Source organism: Astyanax mexicanus, chromosome 15, assembly GCF_023375975.1.
Source record: "Astyanax mexicanus isolate ESR-SI-001 chromosome 15, AstMex3_surface, whole genome shotgun sequence".
Taxonomy (NCBI): Eukaryota; Metazoa; Chordata; class Actinopteri; order Characiformes; family Acestrorhamphidae; genus Astyanax; species Astyanax mexicanus.
Window position 1 is genome coordinate 16469105 of NC_064422.1, and position 20901 is coordinate 16490005.

The 20901-nt window shown below is 37.6% G+C and overlaps 5 protein-coding genes across 10 annotated transcripts in view; all 5 read right to left on the reverse strand.

Moving 5' to 3' along the window:
• Positions 1 to 20386, reverse strand: part of LOC103034975 (zinc finger protein 239) — a 40935-nt gene extending 20549 nt beyond the window's left edge. The window contains exon 1 of one of the 5 annotated variants that reach the window (XR_007424533.1): positions 10800 to 11025. The gene's annotated coding sequence lies outside the window, so the exon portion shown is untranslated. Of the gene's footprint in view, positions 1 to 5971; positions 6203 to 10799; positions 11026 to 20183 lie in introns of those variants that run through there. The other 4 variants (XR_007424532.1, XM_049465086.1, XM_049465083.1 and 1 more) reach the window with 4 other exon arrangements.
• LOC103036338 (zinc finger protein 658B) overlaps positions 1 to 20901 on the reverse strand; it is a 25426-nt gene continuing 4525 nt past the window's right edge. Inside the window, exon 2 of the mRNA XM_049465077.1 lies at positions 1 to 3557. Within this exon, the coding sequence (XP_049321034.1) occupies positions 1929 to 3482 (1554 nt within the window). The 5' untranslated portion in view covers positions 3483 to 3557 and the 3' untranslated portion in view covers positions 1 to 1928. The remainder of the gene's footprint in view (positions 3558 to 20901) is intronic.
• LOC125780410 (zinc finger protein OZF-like) overlaps positions 8076 to 20901 on the reverse strand; it is a 17307-nt gene continuing 4481 nt past the window's right edge. Inside the window, exon 2 of the mRNA XM_049465078.1 lies at positions 8076 to 9870. Coding sequence (XP_049321035.1) covers positions 8289 to 9803 — 1515 coding nt within the window. The 5' untranslated portion in view covers positions 9804 to 9870 and the 3' untranslated portion in view covers positions 8076 to 8288. The remainder of the gene's footprint in view (positions 9871 to 20901) is intronic.
• Positions 13140 to 16661, reverse strand: LOC103035809 (zinc finger protein 184). Of its 2 annotated transcripts, none has more exons than XM_022666068.2 (2): positions 16245 to 16661; positions 13140 to 15062 (listed from the first exon to the last, which is right to left on the reverse strand). In XM_022666068.2, the coding sequence occupies exon 2, from the start codon at positions 14992 to 14994 to the stop codon at positions 13663 to 13665; it is 1332 nt and encodes a 443-aa protein (XP_022521789.2). In that variant the 5' UTR covers positions 14995 to 15062; positions 16245 to 16661; the 3' UTR covers positions 13140 to 13662. The 2 variants fall into 2 exon arrangements, with proteins under 2 accessions (XP_022521789.2, XP_022521788.2); XM_022666067.2 differs by having other exon boundaries at positions 16173 to 16661.
• Positions 17526 to 20901, reverse strand: part of LOC125781323 (gastrula zinc finger protein XlCGF7.1-like) — a 13020-nt gene continuing 9644 nt past the window's right edge. The window contains exon 2 of the mRNA XM_049465082.1: positions 17526 to 19335. Coding sequence (XP_049321039.1) covers positions 18385 to 19293 — 909 coding nt within the window. The 5' untranslated portion in view covers positions 19294 to 19335 and the 3' untranslated portion in view covers positions 17526 to 18384. The remainder of the gene's footprint in view (positions 19336 to 20901) is intronic.

The following is a 20901-nucleotide window of genomic DNA, read 5'->3' on the forward strand; positions in this document are numbered from 1 at the left end:
TGTATTCCGACAATAATATATTTAAATGCAGAATATAAACAGTTAGGATGGGACAGTGAGTTTTTAGGCAATCATCTTGGACATACATTACTGTCATGATAATATAATAGATAATATAATGATATTATAACATATTTTACATTTTTGAGGCAGTACAAGTCACATTACATATATATAATACAATCAAACAAAAAAAATGTTACATACAGCACTCTTAACATTTGGTTAACTGTCTCTTACTCAGTGTTCAGATTGCAGTCAAATCAGACTTGTTTCTTAGATCAGATGCGTTGAGATGACTGTCCACACTGTTATTTGCAATTAATCAGATCAGTTCAGGATTTGTGTCCGGAAGTCACAAGCATATCTGCATGGGTTGCTGTGGTATTAAGGTGTGTCAGTAACTAACTCTTGGTGCTCTTCTTGGACCTCTGCACTTTCAACATTGGATTTGATGAGGTTGTCGTTTGCAGCATTGGGAGTGATGCAAAGGCACATTGAATTGCTTCAGATGTATTTTAGCCCCACATCTAGTTATCATGCTAAACATCTCCTTAGGGCTGGCAGGCTGTTTATATCCTTAGAAAGCCGCACCTTGACCAGATGAATCTGATGATAGCATTTAACCAACATCTGCAGAGTCCTCGTTGGATGTCTGACCTCAGCACAGATCTGATTTTAAAGCCCAGTCCAAGATTTCTGATAGTTGAGGTCAGGATTTTGGTAATTCCATCCTTAAGGCTTAGTGTTACCTTGTTTTATCAATTCCACACCACCTCTGGAAAATTCCCCTGTTGAAAAATGTCAATGGTGTCACAGTTCCAAAGAACATTCTACTCACCCTTCATTATTCCATCCACTTTGTGGATTAGTTTCAGAAACAACAGTTCATAGAAACGATTGAATGTCCATGACCTTCAAGTCATTAAAGCATTCATATAAATTTCCTACCACAGCTGTAGGTCTGTATACAACACCCCTGCTGTACCTTTAGCACCTTAGGAACATATATTTTTGCATGAATATATAATAAATACATACATTTTTTAATTATTTTAAATACGTTTATGTGTATTGTGTACTGCAATTCTAATTTCCCTTTGGGAATAAATCTGATCTAATTTGTAAAACAAATGTCTCCTCTGGCTTCACTCACTTTAAACCATTTACATTTGACAATTGTGAAGAATATTCCCACTACATGACTGATGAAAGACACAAGATTACAAATACATGGAGTAACTCGCAGCAAATCTGTCTGCTCTCTAAAAACATGCTGTTACAAAACCACATGTAACAACTTATGTGATGCATAAGACATTTTTTATTTCTTCCAAAACTGATGTCCGTTAGAATGGAGAGATATAAATTGTGTGTGCTGATAGACAGGTGTGCATTAATCCACCAAAACTTTTCATACTACCAGATTTAGAGTCGCAGACAGGATCAGATATTAAACCCGTCACATATTTATCAGGTTTTGCGATGCCTTTTCAATCTCTCTGCGAGGATTGCTTGTATTAGCAGTTTGCACACATAGCAACCAGGAAAGCACCCAAGCAAAAGCCAATTAAACAGAGATTTCTCTCCAACTTGAGGCTTTTGGCAGCAGGTTCAAAAAACAGCTGACTGATGTAGTATAAACATAACTAATTTGGTACAAGTGTTCCTTGCTAGGGGAGGTTTTTTCCTTTGTATGCTGGATTGTGACCTTCCAGATCATCCTCATTCAAGTTCTGTACCTCGTCCTACAGGTAAATCATAAAATCATTCTTCAGGCCCAATCCCTGAAAATCATTCTATGGCTCAACGGATTGTTGCTGTAATCAAACATAATGATAACACAAACATATATTTGTGTAAAACAAAGGATTACTTGAAGTAACTACATACTATATTGCAAAAACACTAAATGAAAATCAGATCTCTTACAATGATAAACCCATACCTTGAGTGTTCAAATCTCTCCTAACGCACTTGTGTATTTTTAGACTGCGAGAATACCTGAAGTTTTGTCCACACTCTAAGCAATAATACGGTTTCTCTCCTGTGTGAATTCGCTGATGTTTTCGGAGGGTACCATTGTCTCTAAATTTTTTCTCACACTCTAAACACTCATATGGCCTCTCTCCGGTGTGAACACGATGGTGTATCTGTAGTTCACTCCGTTCATTAAAGCGCTTTCCACACACTGAGCAGTAATATGGTTTTTCACCAGTGTGAATGCGCAGGTGCTTTTGAAGGATACTGGGGTCTTTATAACTCTTCCCACACTCTAAGCACTCATATGGTTTTTCTTCTGTGTGAGTACGTTTGTGAAATTGGAGATGACTCTGTCGTTTAAAACTCTTCCCACATTCTGAGCACTGAAACGGTTTCTCTCCAGTGTGAACACGCTGGTGTAGTTGAAGACTACTGTGTACAATAAAGCTCTTACCACACTCTGAACACTGATACGGTTTTTCACCAGTGTGGATGCGCTGGTGTTGTAGCAGGTGACCCCGCTGAGCAAATTTCTTCCCACACTCTGGACAGGCAAATGGTTTTTCCCCAGTGTGAATCCGCTGGTGAGTTTTAAGATCATTTTGGTCATGAAAATTCTTGCCACACTCTAAGCAATGATACGGTTTCTCTCCAGTGTGAATGCGCAGATGTCTTTGAAGGGTACTTCTGCCTCTGAAACTTTTCCCACACTCTGAGCACTGATAAGGTTTTTCTCCAGTGTGAACGCGCTGGTGCCGTTTAAGAGCACTGCTTTGAATAAAGCTCTTGCCACACTCAGAACAGGAAAACGGTTTCTCTCCAGTGTGAATGCGCTGGTGTAGTCGGAGATCACCGGGTGCAGTAAAACTCTTTCCACACTCTGAGCACTGATGCGTTTTTTCCCCACGGTGCACGCGCTGGTGTGCTTCAAGCCTACTGGCCAAATTGAAACCTTTTCCACACTCTAAACAGGGGTACATTTTCTCTTCGGAATGAATGCGCTGGTGTGCTTGAAGATTACTTTTCACTCCAAAACTCTTTCCGCACTCAGAACACTGATATGGTTTTTCCCCAGTGTGACTGCGCTGGTGTGTTTGGAATAGACACTGTCGATAGAAACTTTCCCCACACTCCAAGCAGTGATATGGTTTTTCTCCTGTGTGAATTCGTTGGTGGACTTTCAGACTACTTTGTTGAGTAAAACTTTTCCCACAGTCAGAGCACTGATATGGTTTTTCTCCTGTGTGAGTGTGCTGATGCCTTTTGAGAGCGTGTTTGCTTATAAAACTCTTTCCGCACTGTGAGCATTCATATGGTTTCACTCCTGTGTGAATTTGTTGGTGAATTTTTAGTTTACATTGTTGAGGAAAACTCTTTCCACACACCAAACAGCTATAAGTGATTTTCTCTCCTGTAACTTTCTTTAGATCACTGTAAGATGTGTTGGCAGAGAGAGCACCAGGGGACACCTGAGTACTGGAGCTCATGCTGGATTCCATTTTCTCACATTTAATCCCCGATGTCAGCAGGCTTCAGAGGTTTTCCTCAATCTTGGAACAGGATTTCATTTGTTTCTGTGGAAGAACATGACATATTTAAATCACAATGTGTAATTTAAAAAGGCATGGACTCACATTTATACACAATGTGCACTGGTTCGTGCCCAAACTTTTTCATACCACTTTAGATGCAAGATCAGCATCAGCAACAGCAAAAGTAAATTTTTTGCTTCTTTACGTTGATACAGATATGTCTTTTTCTCTAAGGTATACTTCATTATGTGTTATATATGCACAATGAAAAATGCAATCTTGTTGAGTTTTGCAGTCAGAACGACAAAGTTCACTTTTATTTTGACTTCAAACTGATGACCCAGTCTGAGCTGAACAAACGCTCTTCCACTGTGCGATGGCCGGACCAACACCCTGTTAAATAATGACAGGAAAAGAGCAGGAAAAGCAAACAGAGGAGATGCCAAGTCAGCAAGTCTCAAACAAAAGGACAGATAACACTGATCAAAACTTAACCATCATGCCTTAAACTCCAGAGAAACCAGATTACATATAACTATTATAATGTATAACTTTATATCACTTGGAGCCAACTTCAACCACTTTCTTTTTTAACTTTAATTCTTTAGCTTGATTTCCTTTTCTTTTACAGAGGAAGTTAACCATGCTAGTCATCCCTTTACAAAGGTGTAACAAAGGTTTGCTGCTTGCCACAAACCTAAAATCCAATGTGGGCATGATTTGCACTAATTGGTCAACTAGTAGAGGGTAATGTCAGAAAGGAATACAAAGGGGCAGTTGCCCAGACAAAGATTGAGCCTAGGCTGCTTTCCAGGGTGTAGAATGCAGTCGAGGTAGGACGGGCCCTCGGTAGGACTGTCATATGAAGAATCCTTTTCTTTTTTTTTTCCTGTTGGAAATAAATTTGGAAGAGTTTAATGAAGTTTTGAGGTGACGTTTGACCAATTTTTGTGGGGTCATTTTTTTGTTTTTCTCCCAGTGATGGACATGCACAGTAATATGTTGGCAACAAGGTCTGTGAAGGATACATCAGTTGTGTCCTTCAAATCACTCAGAATGTCGATTGCATTTCTCGATTATATATAAAGTGTCCTTCACTTTATATATAACTATATATACAACAATATAGGCCACCAAGGATGCAGCCTACACTTTGAATTTAATAAGGCTTTTTAACCTTAAATCCACTTTCAAAGTAACATAATGGCAAAAAGCACAACACCAATCTTAATATCAGAGACAAATTACAAATAGGGTTTAGTGCAAAATTGCGATTATTTATCCCCCAAACCTACAGTAGCATCTAGCTAATAGTAACTAATGAACATACCTCAAAATAGCCCCCTATTGGGGAGATTTCATAAATAACACAGCAGGACCTGTTTATTTTAGTCTGCTGGTAAATCTGTAAGCTAATATGCATAATGTCACTTTTTGCTAAATTGGCTTATTTGCCTAAATCATCTCCACATGATTTTGCATAGCCACCTGTGGAAAAACGCCTACACACTCATTGGATCAGATTATTTGATTCTATTCTTTATAATAAAAGACTTATGAAATGTGACGTAAAGCTATTTATTATGCCTAAGCCAAAATAAAAGGGGACTTTTAATTATAATTGCTTCGGAAGATGGCCGAAACCTTCACTGGACTAATTTCCACAGTTTAGGGGTTGTCCCCAATTGGTAAGTGAGGGGATTTTTACTATTGTATACAGTTAACTTCTTACTAATAAATATTATAAATAGTGCATAATTGTTTCGTTTTATTACTGAGTTTAATTGAGATTGTGTTGAGACTGCCTTTTTTTTTCTTTCAAAAAGCCAGCAAAAATGCTTTATATTTTATTTGTGGCTGTTCAAATATTAACTGTTTTCTGTCTTTTAATATACAGCTCTGGGAAAAAAATTGACTATATGATAAATTATACTCTTAACATTGTTAATTTTTAAACAGCCTAAACATGTGTCATATGTTTTTGTGTTTGCTAAAACGTTTGATTATCTTACAAAGTGTCAATATCAAATGTGTTAACTTCAAAAAAACAATGTGCTAAATGTTTGTTTTTGTGTGAATTTTCTGTCTGTGGTGTTTTAAGACCTTTGGGAAATGTATTTATGACATTTTACAAGCCATTAAGGCTGTTAAAAACGAATTTAAATACTATTTAAGTTTACTAGAAATGAAGGAAAGTTATGTAAATAATGTTTTATTTTTAAATAATGATTAAGTAAGCCATAACTAAAGGGGGGAAACAAGTAATACACACTCAGATACAACTCTATATTTGCTGAACAAAGACAGAAAATGACTCATACCTCATATTACTGTAGCAGTAAAATCTATTTCTGATTTTAACCCCCCAACTACTCTGTGTGTAAGGGTGTAGTAAGGGTGTAAGTATGTAGTTAAGGCGGTGTAAACCGAGTGTAAAGTGCTGAACAGCTCTGTACCTTCAGCAGCTCCTGCTCCTCTTCCTCCAGCGGCTCTGTAGAAGCGCGGAGCCGGGTTTAGAGCAGCTCGATACGGAGAGCAGCTCTCGGGGAACCGGGGGGAGAGGAGCTGGATGTGGAGGAAGCTGTGAACCGCTGATCAGAATCTTCTTCTACTCTGATTTGTTGAGGTTTCGTGTCTACAGTTATAAAATAGCGCCCCAGCTGGACTACTGGTGAATACTGAGCAGAATCAGAGCCATGGGTTCCAATAAAGCAGTACTGTACATAATAAAAACTGTATCAACATTGTCTTTATTTCTTTAAACAATTGGAGGTGGGCTCTATTGATCTGAGAGTGGGAGAGATAGTAGCTGTTTAAACAAGTATTATGTGATCATGACAAAATACAAGGATAACCAACATTAAACATGGCTGATAATAGAGTAGAAAATAACAAAATTATATGGAAACCATGTATTCAAATGTACTTGCGTTTGACTATCCACTTTGTGCAAGATAGCAAGGTTATAAACGTTATATATATTTTATATTTACGCATATTATATTCAATTTGTGTATACAAATGTTACAAACAAGTTCTGATTAGTTTAAATGAGAGGTAGAGAAAATTACAAATTCAACTTCTTCTAATTAATTATTATTATTGTTGTATTTATACTAATATATTATGTAAATAAGCATGTAAAATGCATAGTTTTAGTAAAATAACCTATGCCTCATAGCCTCTAGAAACATACATGTAGGAAAAACACTGCAACTCACTTGACAGTTAATAATACATCTCTCTGATGCCCTTTGCCCATGACAAAAGAATCATATAGAAACAAAAAGAAGCCATACATACAGGCAAACAGACATACTTTTACCCCTCAATGGCTATAACGTCATCAGTCATCTTGCAAGAATACACCGTGGAGTGCACACTCAAATACCACTGCACACTATGTCAGGTGTGCTCTCAAGATCTCTGGAGATCTTGTAGGGTCACTATTTGCAAGACTGCAACTTGATTTTTAATGAGATTATTAATAAAAAAAAATCGTACTTATTTTTTTTAAATAAAGATTATAATAGTTTCCACTCTGTCACGGTATAAATGGCAAGACACATCAAAGAGACACTCTTGCTCACTGCACAACTTCACCAGTTTTGTACACTTCAGGAAAACTTTGGTTTCTGAGCCATCCCCGGAGTTTCTTCCATGTCCAGTTCCACAAACGTTCCCGTGATTGTCTAGTGGCTTCCCATAGCTCTCATATTCGTTGCTGACATTGATCACCTCACAATTTGCATGAGCCAACTCTCAAGACTTATGAAAATGTTAAACACGGTTAATTTTATCTGACTGCCGGGACTAGAAAAGGCTTAAACCTTTATTCCTAACCACCTTACACCGAACGATTGAGATGACACGACTGCAACTTGACTCTAGCTAGACTCTCATTATTATATCTCGATGTGTCTGCAACAGTGAAATCGCTTGAAAATCGATTGGTGTAAGGTCGACATAACAGAAGTTTTTTTTTTATTAGAGATCAAAATCATTGCCCACTTTGACTAAATAAAAATCAGCTTCCATAAAGGATGGTATGTCTTGCATGCAAATAAAAAAGAACCCTCGCAACCACCTTCTAGGTTTTAGTTACACAGCACTGTAATTTTTACACAGGTAATTCTAAAGTTCTTTTACAGACAAAATACTCTGACAAATCAAGCTCTATTGGTGCACCAGGTAAAGGGTTATTGTGCATGTGTGAAAGGGGGTTAAGGGAAGTAATTTGTTGAGGGCAGAATATACATACATACCTCAAAACAGATGCAAAATTAGTTCAAGTTATTACTCAAGAGAATCAATGCCCAAAGCATTGGTGGCTTTAGGATATTCCCAGCTTCTCATTAAGAAAAAAACTTAAGTCTTTAAAAGTAAGTCTTCCCCTTCATACATTGGCATACCATAGTCATACAGTTGCAAATATGACCTCCATAATTATAGGCGTCTGTATGAAACAGTTTAAGTTTGGCTCAAACTAACTAAGCCACCTTGGTTGGAAAGCTAGGAGGATCCAAAATGACACAGAAAACAAGAGTTCTGCACGGAAACTTAATGCTGGAGAACTTTTAAAACTTTTAAAGAGTAATATTTTTATTTAGAAGCATGGGTTCTAGTGGGTGTCTCACCACTTTTTTTGGACCTTGTTTACATAGACATTTGAGACAGTAGAGTATTATTACAGGCCAATGAGAAGGTGAAAATTAACTGCTCAAGATTCAAAGCATACCAGATTATTACATTGCATGACACACTTTCTGAAAGTCATAAACTCATATCTTGAATGTTCAACTCTCTCTTAATGCACTTGTGTTTCGTTAAAGTTCTTGAATATCTGAAATGCTGTTCACACTTTGAGCAGTAATATGGTTTCTCTCCAGTGTGAATGCGCTGGTGTTTTCGAAACGTACTAATGTCTTTAAATTTTCTCCCACATTCCGAGCACTCATAGGGTCTGTCTTCAGTGTGAATGCTCTGATGTCTTTGAAGGGTCCTTTTATGTCTAAAACTCCTCCCACACTCTGAACACTCATACGGTTTCTCCCCAGTATGAATGAGTTGGTGTTGTTGTAGGTTACTCTGTCGAAAAAAACTGTCACCACACTCTGAGCATTTATACGGCCTCTCTCCAGTGTGAACACGCTGGTGTATTTTCAAAGCACTTTGTTCATTAAAATTCTTCCCACACACTGCACAGTAATATGGTTTTTCTCCAGTGTGAATGCGTTGGTGGGTTTGGAGATTACTTATTCCGTTAAAGCTTTTCCCACAGTCCGAGCAGTAATAAGGTTTCTCTCCAGTGTGAATGCGCTGGTGTTTCTGAAAGGTGCTATTATCTTTAAAAAGTGTTCCACACTCTAAACACTCGTATGGTTTTTCCCCAGTATGAACGCGCTGGTGTCTGCGTAGATGACTCTGTTCAATAAAACTCTTCCCACACTCTGGACACTCATACGGTTTCTCTCCAGTGTGAATGCGCTGATGGGTTTGGAGATTACTAATTCCATTAAAGTTCTTTCCACACTCTGAGCAGTAATACGGTTTCTCTCCAGTGTGAATGCGCTGGTGTTTTTGGAGATAACCCAGCTGAGCAAATCTTTTTCCACACTCTGAGCAGTGATATGGTTTCTCTCCTGTGTGAGTGCGTTGGTGTATTTGGAGGCTACCTTTGTGTCTAAAACTCCTCCCGCACTCTGAGCACTCATACGGTTTTTCTCCAGTGTGAAGGAGTTTGTGCCGATGGAGATGACCATGTCGATTAAAACTTTCCCCACATTCTGAGCAGTGATACGGTTTCTCTCCAGAGTGAATGCGCTGATGCACTTGAAGATGACCAAGCTGAGCAAATCTTTTTCCACAATCTGAACACTCGTGTGGTTTCTCTCCAGTATGAATTATTTGGTGTCGTAGGAGGTTACTCCGTTTATTAAAAGTCCTCCCACACGAAGAACATTGAAACACTTTCTTTCCTGTGTGAATCTGTTGGTGTATTTCAAGTGAACTTTGCTGAGTGAAATCACTATCATAGTCCAAAGACTGATATGGTTTATCTTCAGTGTGAATTAGTTGGTGTCGAAGAAGGTTACTTCTTTTATTAAAACTTCTCCCACACTTTGAACAGCGAAACAGTTTTTGTCCAGTGTGAACTCGTTGGTGTATTTTGAGTGAATGTCTCTGAATGAAGCTTTTCCCACACTCCAAACAGCTAAAAGTGCTTTCCTTTTTGATAGCTTCCTTTAGATAATTGTCCACCGAATCGGTGGACACCTGAGATTCCATTTTATCACATTTAATCAACAATTTCAGGAATGTGAGGTTTTTCTGGAGATTGTGAAGAGGAAATCATCTGTTTTGATAGAAGGAAGAGAAAAACAATTAATCACAATGTGAAACACAACCCAATTCCGAAAAGTTGGCATGCTATGGTAAATTTTTATTTAAAAACAAATGCAATGCAATTAATTGAAATCGTTTAGAGCTCTATATTATTTAAATTTGAACATAGAACACACATGTTGAAAAGGTAAGTATTTCACAAAAAATATTCATTCTTTTTTAAACTGTCCTGGGTGCAGATTCAAGTGAAAAAAACAAACAAAAAAAAAACTCCATGACATTTTGGATACAAGGTGAAAAAAGGTTCCAAAGCAGTAACAATACCCATGTTTAAATATATTAATACTGTAGCTTGAAGGATAATTTTAATGCACACTGAATTTAATTGACTTGTTTATTGGAGAAAGAAGGAAATTGTGTCTGATTTAAATACTGCAATGACTTGGCTTCAAGACTAACATTGTTAAATTGTATTTAACTTGTTTTATTTGTGCTATAGAGCGTTTGAGAAATATCTCTTTTCAATACAGTATTTTAGGTCCATTTATAGTGTTTATGGAACTATTTAAAATATTTAGTTTTGTAAAGGAAGCTGGCGTCATTGGCGTATTTCTTTTTAAGGTCTATTGTTTACATTCTTCAGCTGCTTTTCTGCTTATAAAGTCTAATTCCTTTATATATTGTGTAATTTTTTGGGTCATAGTAAACCCAATACTAATCAAAAGAACTAAAGGGGGCAAACAAGAAGCTAAAACGTTCTAGCTACATTTGCTGAACACAGAGAGAAAATGACTTAAATGACATAATAACCTACAGCAGCTCATATCTCATATTACTGCAGATATGAGTGAAAAATGGTTGTTTTACACAGTTTACTGTAACCTGTATTAGAATAAGTGCTGATGCTGCTGCAAGGTGAAGTGCTGAACAGCTCTGTACCTTCAGCAGCTCCTGCTCCTCTTCCTCCAGCGGCTCTGTAGAAGCGCGGAGCCGGGTTTAGAGCAGCACGGTACGGAGAGCAGCTCTCGGGGAACCGGTGGGAGAGGAGCTAGATCAGGAGGATCTGGAGGAAGCTGTGAACCGCTGATCAGAATCTTCTTCTACTCTGATTTGTTGAGGTTTCGTGTCTACAGTTATAAAATAGCGCCCCAGCTGGACTACTGGTGAATACTGAAGAGCAGAATCAGAGCCATGGGTTCTAATAAAGCAGTACTGTATATAATAACTGTATCAAAATTGCCTTTATTACTTTAAACAATTGTGGTTATATTATATATATATATATATATATATATATATATATATATATATATATATATATATATATATATATATATATATATTGTAAAATCCCTAACATGGGATGCAGATGTGGGTTTTCCTCAGGGCCATGCAGAGACCTTTACAGGGGCAGGTGCTCAAAGTCAAAAGGGGGTACATGGAGCACAAATTTAAAACACCATACAGAAACATACCTTACAATAATAACCGGCTGTAGCAACCATATTCATAAAGAACGTAACATGGAATCACAAAATACTATATCGTTGTCCACACCTCATATCTTTGTTAGGGGACAAAAGTGGTCTATATCTATAGTCTATATTTATATGATGAGGTACATTGAACAGCTTCTGTTGAGCGGGTTGGTCGGGAGTCTGCTTCTGCTGATGATGACAAGTCTAAAAAGAGCATGGAAGAGATAGTAGCTGTTTAAACAAGTATTATGTGATCATGACAAAATACAAGGATAACCAACATTAAACTATGATAATAAAGTAGAAAATAATTAAATTATATAGAAACCATGTATTCAAATGTACTTGCGTTTGGCTATTCACTTTGTGCAAGATAGCAAGGTTATAAAAGTTATATATATTTTATATTTACGCATATTATATTTAATTTGTGTATACAAATGTTATAAACAAGTTCTGATTAGTTTAAATGAGAGGTAGAGAAAATCACAATTCAATTTCTTCTAATTAATTATTATTATTGTTGTATTTATACTAATATAGTCCAAAATATTGTAAATAAGCATGTAAATTGCATAGTTTTAGTAAAATAACCTATGCCTCATAGCCTCTAGAAACATAAATGTAGGAAAAACACTGCAACTCACTTGACAGTAAACTATACATCTCTCTGATGCCCTTTGCCCATGACAAAAGAAACCTATGGAAACAAAAAGAAGCCATACATACAGGCAAACAGACATACTTTTACCCCTCAATGGCTATAACTTTGTCAGTCCTCTTGCAAGAATACACCATGGAGTGCACAATCAAATCCCACTGCACACTATGTCAGGTGTTCTCTCCAGATCTTTGGAGATCTTGTAGGGTCACTGTTTGCAAGACTGCAACTTGATTCTTAATGAGATTATTACTAAAGAAAATCTTACTTATTTTTTTTTATAAAGATTATAATAGTTTCCACTCTGTCACGGTATAAATGGCAAGACACGTCAAAGAGACACTCTTGCTCACTCCACAACTTCACCAGATTTGTACACTCCAGGAAAACTTTGGTTTTCCCCAGAGTTTCATCCATGTCCAGTTCCACAAACGTTCCCGTGATTGTCTAGTGGCTTCCCAAAGCTCTCATATTCATTGTTGACATTGTTCATGTCACTACTTGTGCGAGCCAAGTCTCAATGTCTCAATTTTATCTGAACGCCGGGACTAGAAAAGACTTAAACCTTTATTTCTAACCACCTCAAACCGAATGATTGAGACGTCACGACTGCAACTTGACTCTATCTAGACACTCATTATTATATCCTGATACTGGAAATTTGTCTGCAACAGTGAAATCGCTTGAAAATCGATTGGTGTAAGGTCGACATAACAGAAGTTTTTTTTAATTAGAGATCAAAATCATTGCCCACTTTGACTAAATAAAAATCAGCTTCCATAAAGGGTGGTATGTCTTGCATGCAAATAAAAAAAGAACCCTCGCAACCACCTTCTAGGTTTTAGTTACACAGCACTGCAATTTTAACACAGGTCTCAAAGTAGCAAAGTAATTCTAAAGTTCATTTACAGACAAAATACTCTGACGGATCAAGCTCTATTGGTGCACCAGGTAAAGGGTTACTTTGCATGTGTGAAAGGGGTTTAAGGAAAGTAATTTTTTGGGGGCAAAATACACATACATACCTCACAATAGATGCAACACGAGTTCAAGTTATTACTCAAGGGAATCAATGCCCAAAGACTTGGTGGCTTTAGGATATTCCCAGCTTCTCATTAAGACAAAAATAACTTCTTCATATAAAGCACTTTACAACTCCACCTTGGTTTATTTATTTTGCACTGAAGAGCTAAAATTGTTTCCATATTTGCATACAAAAAATGAATAAAACGACAGTCAAACAAAAGTAAGTCTTCCCCTTCATACATTGGCATACCATAGTCATACAGTTGCAAATATGAACTCCATAATTATAGGCCTCTGTAAGAAACAGTTTAAATTTGGCTCTAACTAACTAAGCCACCTTGGTTAGAAAGCTAAGGGGATCCAAAATGACACAGAAAACAAATATGAATTCTGAACGGAAACTTAATGCTGGAGAACTTTAGTTTTTTAAAGAGTCCTGTTTTTATTTAGAAGCATGGGTTCTGGTGGGTGTCCCACCACCTCAGTGACAAACTGGGTTGAACTAGAAGTTTTTGGACCTTGTTTACATAGACATCTGAGACAGTAGAGTATTATTACAGGACAATGAGAAGGTGAAAATTAACTGCTTAAGATTCAAAGCATACCAGATTACATTGTATGACACACTTTCTGAAAATCATAAACTCATATCTTGAATGTTCAACTCTCTCTTAATGCACTTGTGTTTCGTTAAAGTTCTTGAATATCTGAAGTGCTGTTCACACTTTGAACAGTAATATGGTTTCTCTCCAGTGTGAATACGCTGGTGTTTTCGAAACGTACTAATGTCTTTAAATTTTCTCCCACATTCTGAGCACTCATAGGGTCTGTCTTCAGTGTGAATGCTCTGATGTCTTTGAAGGGTGCTTTTATGTCTAAAACTCCTCCCACACTCTGAACACTCATACGGTTTCTCCCCAGTATGAATGAGTTGGTGTTGTTGTAGGTTACTCTGTCGAAAAAAACTGTCACCACACTCTGAGCATTTATACGGTCTCTCTCCAGTGTGAACACGCTGGTGTATTTTCAAAGCATTTTGTTTATTAAAATTCTTCCCACACACTGCACAGTAATATGGTTTTTCTCCAGTGTGAATGCGTTGGTGGGTTTGGAGATTACTTATTCCGTTAAAGCTTTTCCCACAGTCCGAGCAGTAATAAGGTTTCTCTCCAGTGTGAATGCGCTGATGGGTTTGGAGACTTCTTATTCCATTAAAGTTCTTTCCACACTCTGAGCAGTAATACGGTTTCTCTCCAGTGTGAATGCGCTGGTGTTTTTGGAGATAACCCAGCTGAGCAAATCTTTTTCCACACTCTGAGCAGTGATATGGTTTCTCTCCTGTGTGAGTGCGTTGGTGTATTTGGAGGCTACCTCTGTGTCTAAAACTCCTCCCGCACTCTGAGCACTCATACGGTTTTTCTCCAGTGTGAAGGAGTTTGTGCCGATGCAGATGACCATGTCGATTAAAACTTTCCCCACATTCTGAGCAGTGATACGGTTTCTCTCCAGAGTGAATACGCTGATGCACTTGAAGATGACCAAGCTGAGCAAATCTTTTTCCACAATCTGAACACTCGTGCGGTTTCTCTCCAGTATGAATTATTTGGTGTCGTTGGAGGTTACACCGTTTATTAAAAGTCCTCCCACACGAAGAACATTGAAACACTTTCTTTCCTGTGTGAATCTGTTGGTGTATTTCAAGTGAACTTTGCTGAGTGAAATCACTATCATAGTCCAAAGACTGATACGTTTTTTCTTCAGTGTGAATTAGTTGGTGTCGAAGAAGGTTACGTCTTTTATTAAAACTTCTCCCACACTTTGAACAGCGAAACAGTTTTTGTCCAGTGTGAACTCGTTGGTGTATTTTGAGTGAATGTCTCTGAATGAAGCTTTTCCCACACTCCAAACAGCTAAAAGTGCTTTCCTTTTTGATAGGTTCCTTTAGATAATTGTCCACCTGAGATTCCATTTTATCACATTTAATCAACAATTTCAGCAGACCAGAGGTTTTTCTGGAGATTGTGAAGAGGAAATCATCTGTATTGATAGAAGGAAGAGAAAAAAAAATTATCACAATGTGAAACATAACCCAATTTCGAAAAAGTTGGCATGCCACTATCAGATCAGGAGAACCTCTCGCTATCTTTAAGAGACTCCTGAAGACAGAGCTCTTCAAAGAGCACTTACTCTCCTAACACCTCTAACACACTAACTACTTCTAACCCCATTTCCTTCCTCCCCTCCTTCACTTCTCTATCCCTTTATTTCCCTTCGACCTCCTTTAAGCCCTATCTAAAAATGGGTTATCTTAATTCCTATTACTTTTGTACTTCATTATTGTAAGTCGCTTTGGACAAAAGCGTCTGCCAAATGAAATGTAATGTAATGTAAATGTTAATTTAAAAACAAATGCAATGCAATTGATTGAAATCGTATAGAAAAATATTAATCATTTTTAAACTGTCCTGGGTGCAGATTCAAGTGAAAAACAAAACCCCCCAAAAAAACTCCATGACATTTTGGATACAAGGTGAAAAATGGTTCCAAAGCAGTAACAATACCCATGTTTAAATATATTAATACTGTAGCTTGAAGGACAATTTTAATGCACACTGAATTTAATCGACTTGTTTATTGGAAAAAGAAGGAAATTGTGTCTGATTTAAATACTGCAATGACTTGGCTTGAAGATTTACATTGTTAAATTATATTTAACTTGTTTTATTTGTGCTATAGAGCTTTTGAGAAATATCTCTTTTCAATACAGTATTTTAGGTCCATTTATATTGTTTATGGAACTATACTGTTTTGTTTTGTAAAGGAAGCTGTTTTTAAGTTGTTGGCGTAGGCGTTCTTTTAAGGTCTATTGTTTACATTCTTCAGCTGTTTTTCTGTTTTTAAGACTGTAAAGTCTAATTCCTTTATATATTGTGTAATTTTTTGGGTCATAGTAAACCCAATACTAATCAAAGGAACTAAAGGGGGCAAACAAGAAGCTAAAACACACTTTGAGAACGTTCTAGCTACATTTGCTGAACACAGAGAGAAAATGACTTAAATGACATAATAACCTACAGCAGCTCATATCTCATATTACTGCAGATATGAGTGAAAAATGGTTGTGTTTTACAGTTTACTTTAACCTACTTTAGAAGAAGTGCTGATGCTGCTGCAGGGTGTAGTGAAGGCGGTGTAAACAGAGTGTAAACAGCTCTGTACCTTCAGCAGCTCCTCTTCCTCCAGCGGCTCGGTAGAAGCGCGGAACCGGGTTTAGAGCAGCTCGGTACGGAGAGCAGCTCTCGGGGAACCGGGTGGAGAGGAGCTGAATCAGGAGGATCTGGAGGAAGCTGTGAACCGCTGAACAGGATCTTCTTCTACTCCGATTTGATGGGGTTTCATGTCTACAGTTAAAAAATAGCGCCCCACCTGGACTACTGTATAAATGTCACAAATGAAAAACAAAGTATCTGATTAATTAAGCTCTACTAATGCACACCAGTATTTGCAGTAATTATGTCTTTTTGATGTACACATTCCGTTGTTGCATACCAGTGCATATAATTTTTTTATATAATTGAAAAGTAATTTCATTTTAGTAATGATTCAGTTCAAAATGTGAAACTCATATATTATATAGATATATTACACACAGATTGATCTATTTTAAGCATTTATTTCTTTTATTGTTGTATTATGTATGGTTATGGCTTGCAGACAATGAAACCCCCAAAAATTAGTGTCTCAGAAAATGTGAATTTTATATAAGACCAATTGGTACTTTTGGCAGTGTGCCAAGTCCTGCTGGAAAATGAAATCTGCATCTTCATAAAAGTTGTCAGCAGAGGGAAGCATGAAGTGCTGTAAGATTTTACAGGAAAACACTGACTTTGGACCTGATAAAACACAGTGGACCAAGACCAGCAGATGACATAACTCTCCAAACCATCACTGACCATCAGTAAATTTTACATTTCATTTGGAAATCAAAGGCGCAGAGTCTGGAGGAAGAGTGGAGAGACACACAGTCTAAGCTGCTTGAGGTCTAGTGTGATGTTTCCACATTCAGTGATGGATTGATTGGTTTAGAGAGCCATGTCATCTGCTGGTGTTGGTCCATTGTGGTATAATAAGTCTGAAGTCAGTGCAGTGTTTTCCTGGAAAATCTTACAGCACTTCATGCTTCCCTTTGCTGACAACTTTTGTGGAGATGCAGATTTCATTTTCCAGCAGGACTTGACACACTACCAAAAGTACCAATTGGTCTTTTATAATATTCTAATATTCTGAGACATTGATTACTGCATAATTATGCAGTAAATACAGAAAACAAGCTACCGTCCATTTGGTGAAGGCAGAAAACACCCACATACATCAGACACAACAGAGTAAGGTACCAGATATTGCCCAAGGCAAAACTTTTGCAACCTACAGAACTGATTTTATGCACTTAGAAAGCATGCAGGATTTATTCAATTCTCATTATTACAATCTCTAACTCAGTAATTGACCAGCGTTTATTCAGTTAACAGCACTGCAGAGTTACAGTTGTTTACATATTTCCATACACAAACTAACAAATACAAGAATAAGACTTGCCTGTGATGCATTTCATACTATAATTTAGAATCGTACAATCATATTTGTTATACTGTTGTTGCAGGATGAGTTTTCAAGTTGTTAAACACATTGTAAAAGTTGTGATAACATCTTCATCCAATGGAGCTGGCACTCCCGTGGGCTGGATTAACCAGATATTAACACTTAAATAACTCTAGGAATATTCAAAATATATATGATTTTACTTTTTGTCTGAAGGAACAATGAGTATATGGTGTAAATGATTGTAATACAACTAAACGTGTCATGGACGCTGAAATGAGTGATAGACAAGTCTATGACTCACTGGAACATTATATCAGGCTACTATAAATTGATAGTGCATAATTATAATATGATATATAATATGATAATAATTAAAACCAGATTATTCACTGTTACTCTTTTCAAATGGGTGGTTTAGTGTAGGCTATTTTCATGCAAAGGTCAGGAGTAAATAATCAAAATCTTAGTAAATGTGCTCATGGCTGCTGTAATGAGTAAATGGCCATGTAGTAAACGGTTATTTACACTGTAATGAGTCAAGCATAAGAGACTGAGGTATAGGTCCACAGTGATCACACACACACACACACCAAACTACTTCTTATAATTTCTTAATTTATCACATTCCACATAAAAAAAAATACTTTTTGTCCATAGGTCCTGCACCTCACCACTTCATACATTTGCAAATTTTAACTCCTCCATTAGTTATGGAGGAGTTAATGATGAAAAACCTTAACTCTCCTCACTAACATCACTAAAACACTGACCAGTCACACGGTTTCTGTCTGGTGTGAGTAAGGTTGTGTTTCTGAAGTGCACCCTTTTCTCTAAATCTTTTCCCACACTCTGAGCACTCGTATGGCTTCTCTCCTGTGTGAATGCGTTGGTGCTGTTGGAGATTACTCTGTCGCATAAAACTCTTCCCACACTCTGAGCACTGAAAAGGCCTCTCTCCAGTGTGAATGCGTTGGTGAGATTGAAGGGTACCTTTGTGTCTAAAACACTTTCCACAATCTGAGCACTCATACGATTTTTCTCCCGTGTGAATGAGTTGGTGTCGCTGAAGATTAATCTTCTGATTAAATCTTTTCCCACATTCTAAGCACCGATACAGTTTCTCTCCAGAGTGAATACGCTGATGCATATGGAGATCGCCCAGCCGAGCAAAACTTTTCCCACATTCTGAGCACGGATATGGTTTCTCTCCAGTATGAACACGCTGGTGCATATAGAGATGATCCAGCCGAGCAAAACCTTTCCCACACTCTGAGCAGTTGTATGGTTTTTCACCAGTGTGAATGCGCTGATGTGTTTGGAGGTGACCCAGCCGGGCAAATGTTTCCCCACACTCTGAACACTGGTATGGTTTCTCTCCAGTATGAATGCGCTGATGTCTTTGTAGAGTACATTTCTCCCTAAAACTCTTTCCACATTCTGAGCACTCGTGTGGTTTGTCTGCTGTGTGAGTCCGTTGGTGTCGCTTGATGCGACTTTGTTGAGTGAAACTTTTCCCACAGTCTGAGCAGATGTAGAGACTATCCTTTCCGGTATCTTCCTGAGGATCACTGTGAGACGTGTTAGCACAGAGATCCTCAGTGGACACTTGAGTACTGGAGCTTATGCTAGATTCCGTTTTTTCACATTTAATCCCTGATTTCAGCATGACGAGGTTCTCCTGATGACTGGGAACAGGATATTTGCTTTTCTAGAAGAAAAAAAAATAGAGTGAAATACAGAAAAAAGCATGACCCTGTTTGGGCTGGTTCCCATATTTCATTACTATATAAAAAAAAGCAATTGTTAAGTGATAGTGTGTGTGGTGTGTATACTAAGGGTGAAACAAAATATTCATATTGAGATGATTTACAATGTTTTCTTTGCAAAACATTATCAATCCGAGATATCAACTATGTTTATTTTTACTAAAACATAGGCGCTCTATACTTTTGACTTACTTAAGTTACTGTATCATCATTAGAATAATCATTGTGCTAATCAAATTACACATAGATATATTAACACAGATAAATACACAAGTCCTGGTATTTGCTTATTTAGGAGAATTTCATCCACTTTAATAACACAAATGGTGTTTAGTAGAGAATGATCCTGCTATATATATATATATATAGATATATATTGCAGATTAGTATGTGTGAACTGTCTGTAACGAGTGTTACATAGACTCTGCAGTGTGTATCTGTGTACATGGATAGACATCTTTTAATAATGACATGTAGAATTTTTTCTATATTGAACAGTGATTGAGTTATTGCTTCTAAAACAATTTTAATGAGAAAAGGCATGACCTAACAATATAGTGCTTTGCTTGTTAGCACTATTTGATTATTCTGTGGCTTCTGCACTCGACTGTCTGGATTTATGGAATATTTTATAGAATATCTCGAGTCTGGGCCTGACTGGGTGGAAGCTGATCACACCTGGATCTTAGTGCAATGTACTGAGCCTGGAGTAAAGTTTTTGGCTAAATTAAGTGACTAATATGCCTGGATTTCAAAAGCTCTGTTGTTGAATGGGCCCCGAGCTCTGTACCTTCAGCAGCTCCTGCTCCTCTTCTTCCAGCAGCTCTGTAGAAGCGCGGAGCCGGGTTTAGAGCAGCTCCTCCGGATCCTCCGGTACCCGACCAGCCGGTAAGGAGAGCAGCTCTCGGGGAACCGGGGGGAGAGGAGCTGGATCAGGAGGAACTGGAGGAAGCTGTGAACCGCTGAACTGAATCTTCTTCTACTCTGATTTGATGGGGTTTGATTTGTACGGTTATAAAATAGTGCCCCCACCTGGACTACTGGTACACACTGAAGAGGAGAATCAGAGCCATTGATTCCTGGACTTGATATAACACAGTGGATCAACACCAGCAGATGACATGTCTCTCCAAACCATCACTGATTGTGGAAACTACACACTAGACCTCAAGCAGTTTGGACTGTGTGTCTCTCCACTCTTCCTCCAGACTCTGCTCCCTTGATTTACAAATGAAATGTAAAATTTACATTTATGATGGTCAATGATGGTTTGGAGAGCCATGTCTTCTGCTGGTGACAACTTGTATGGAGATGTGGATTTAATTTCCCAGCAGGACTTGGCACACTGCCCACACTGCGAAAAATACTAATTCAGGGTTCATACACTTTCTAACCAATAATTTTTCATTATTTTTATAATGTCTTTTCCATGCCTTCAAGGCAAATTTTCATGACCATATACTTTTTAAAACAGTGCAGACATGGACAATAAAACCAACTAAAACTAA

Bases quoted from the DNA above. Each gene is read 5' to 3' on its own strand.
- LOC103035809 (XM_022666068.2), bottom strand. From the start codon at position 14,994: ATGGAATCTCAGGTGGACAATTATCTAAAGGAACCTATCAAAAAGGAA.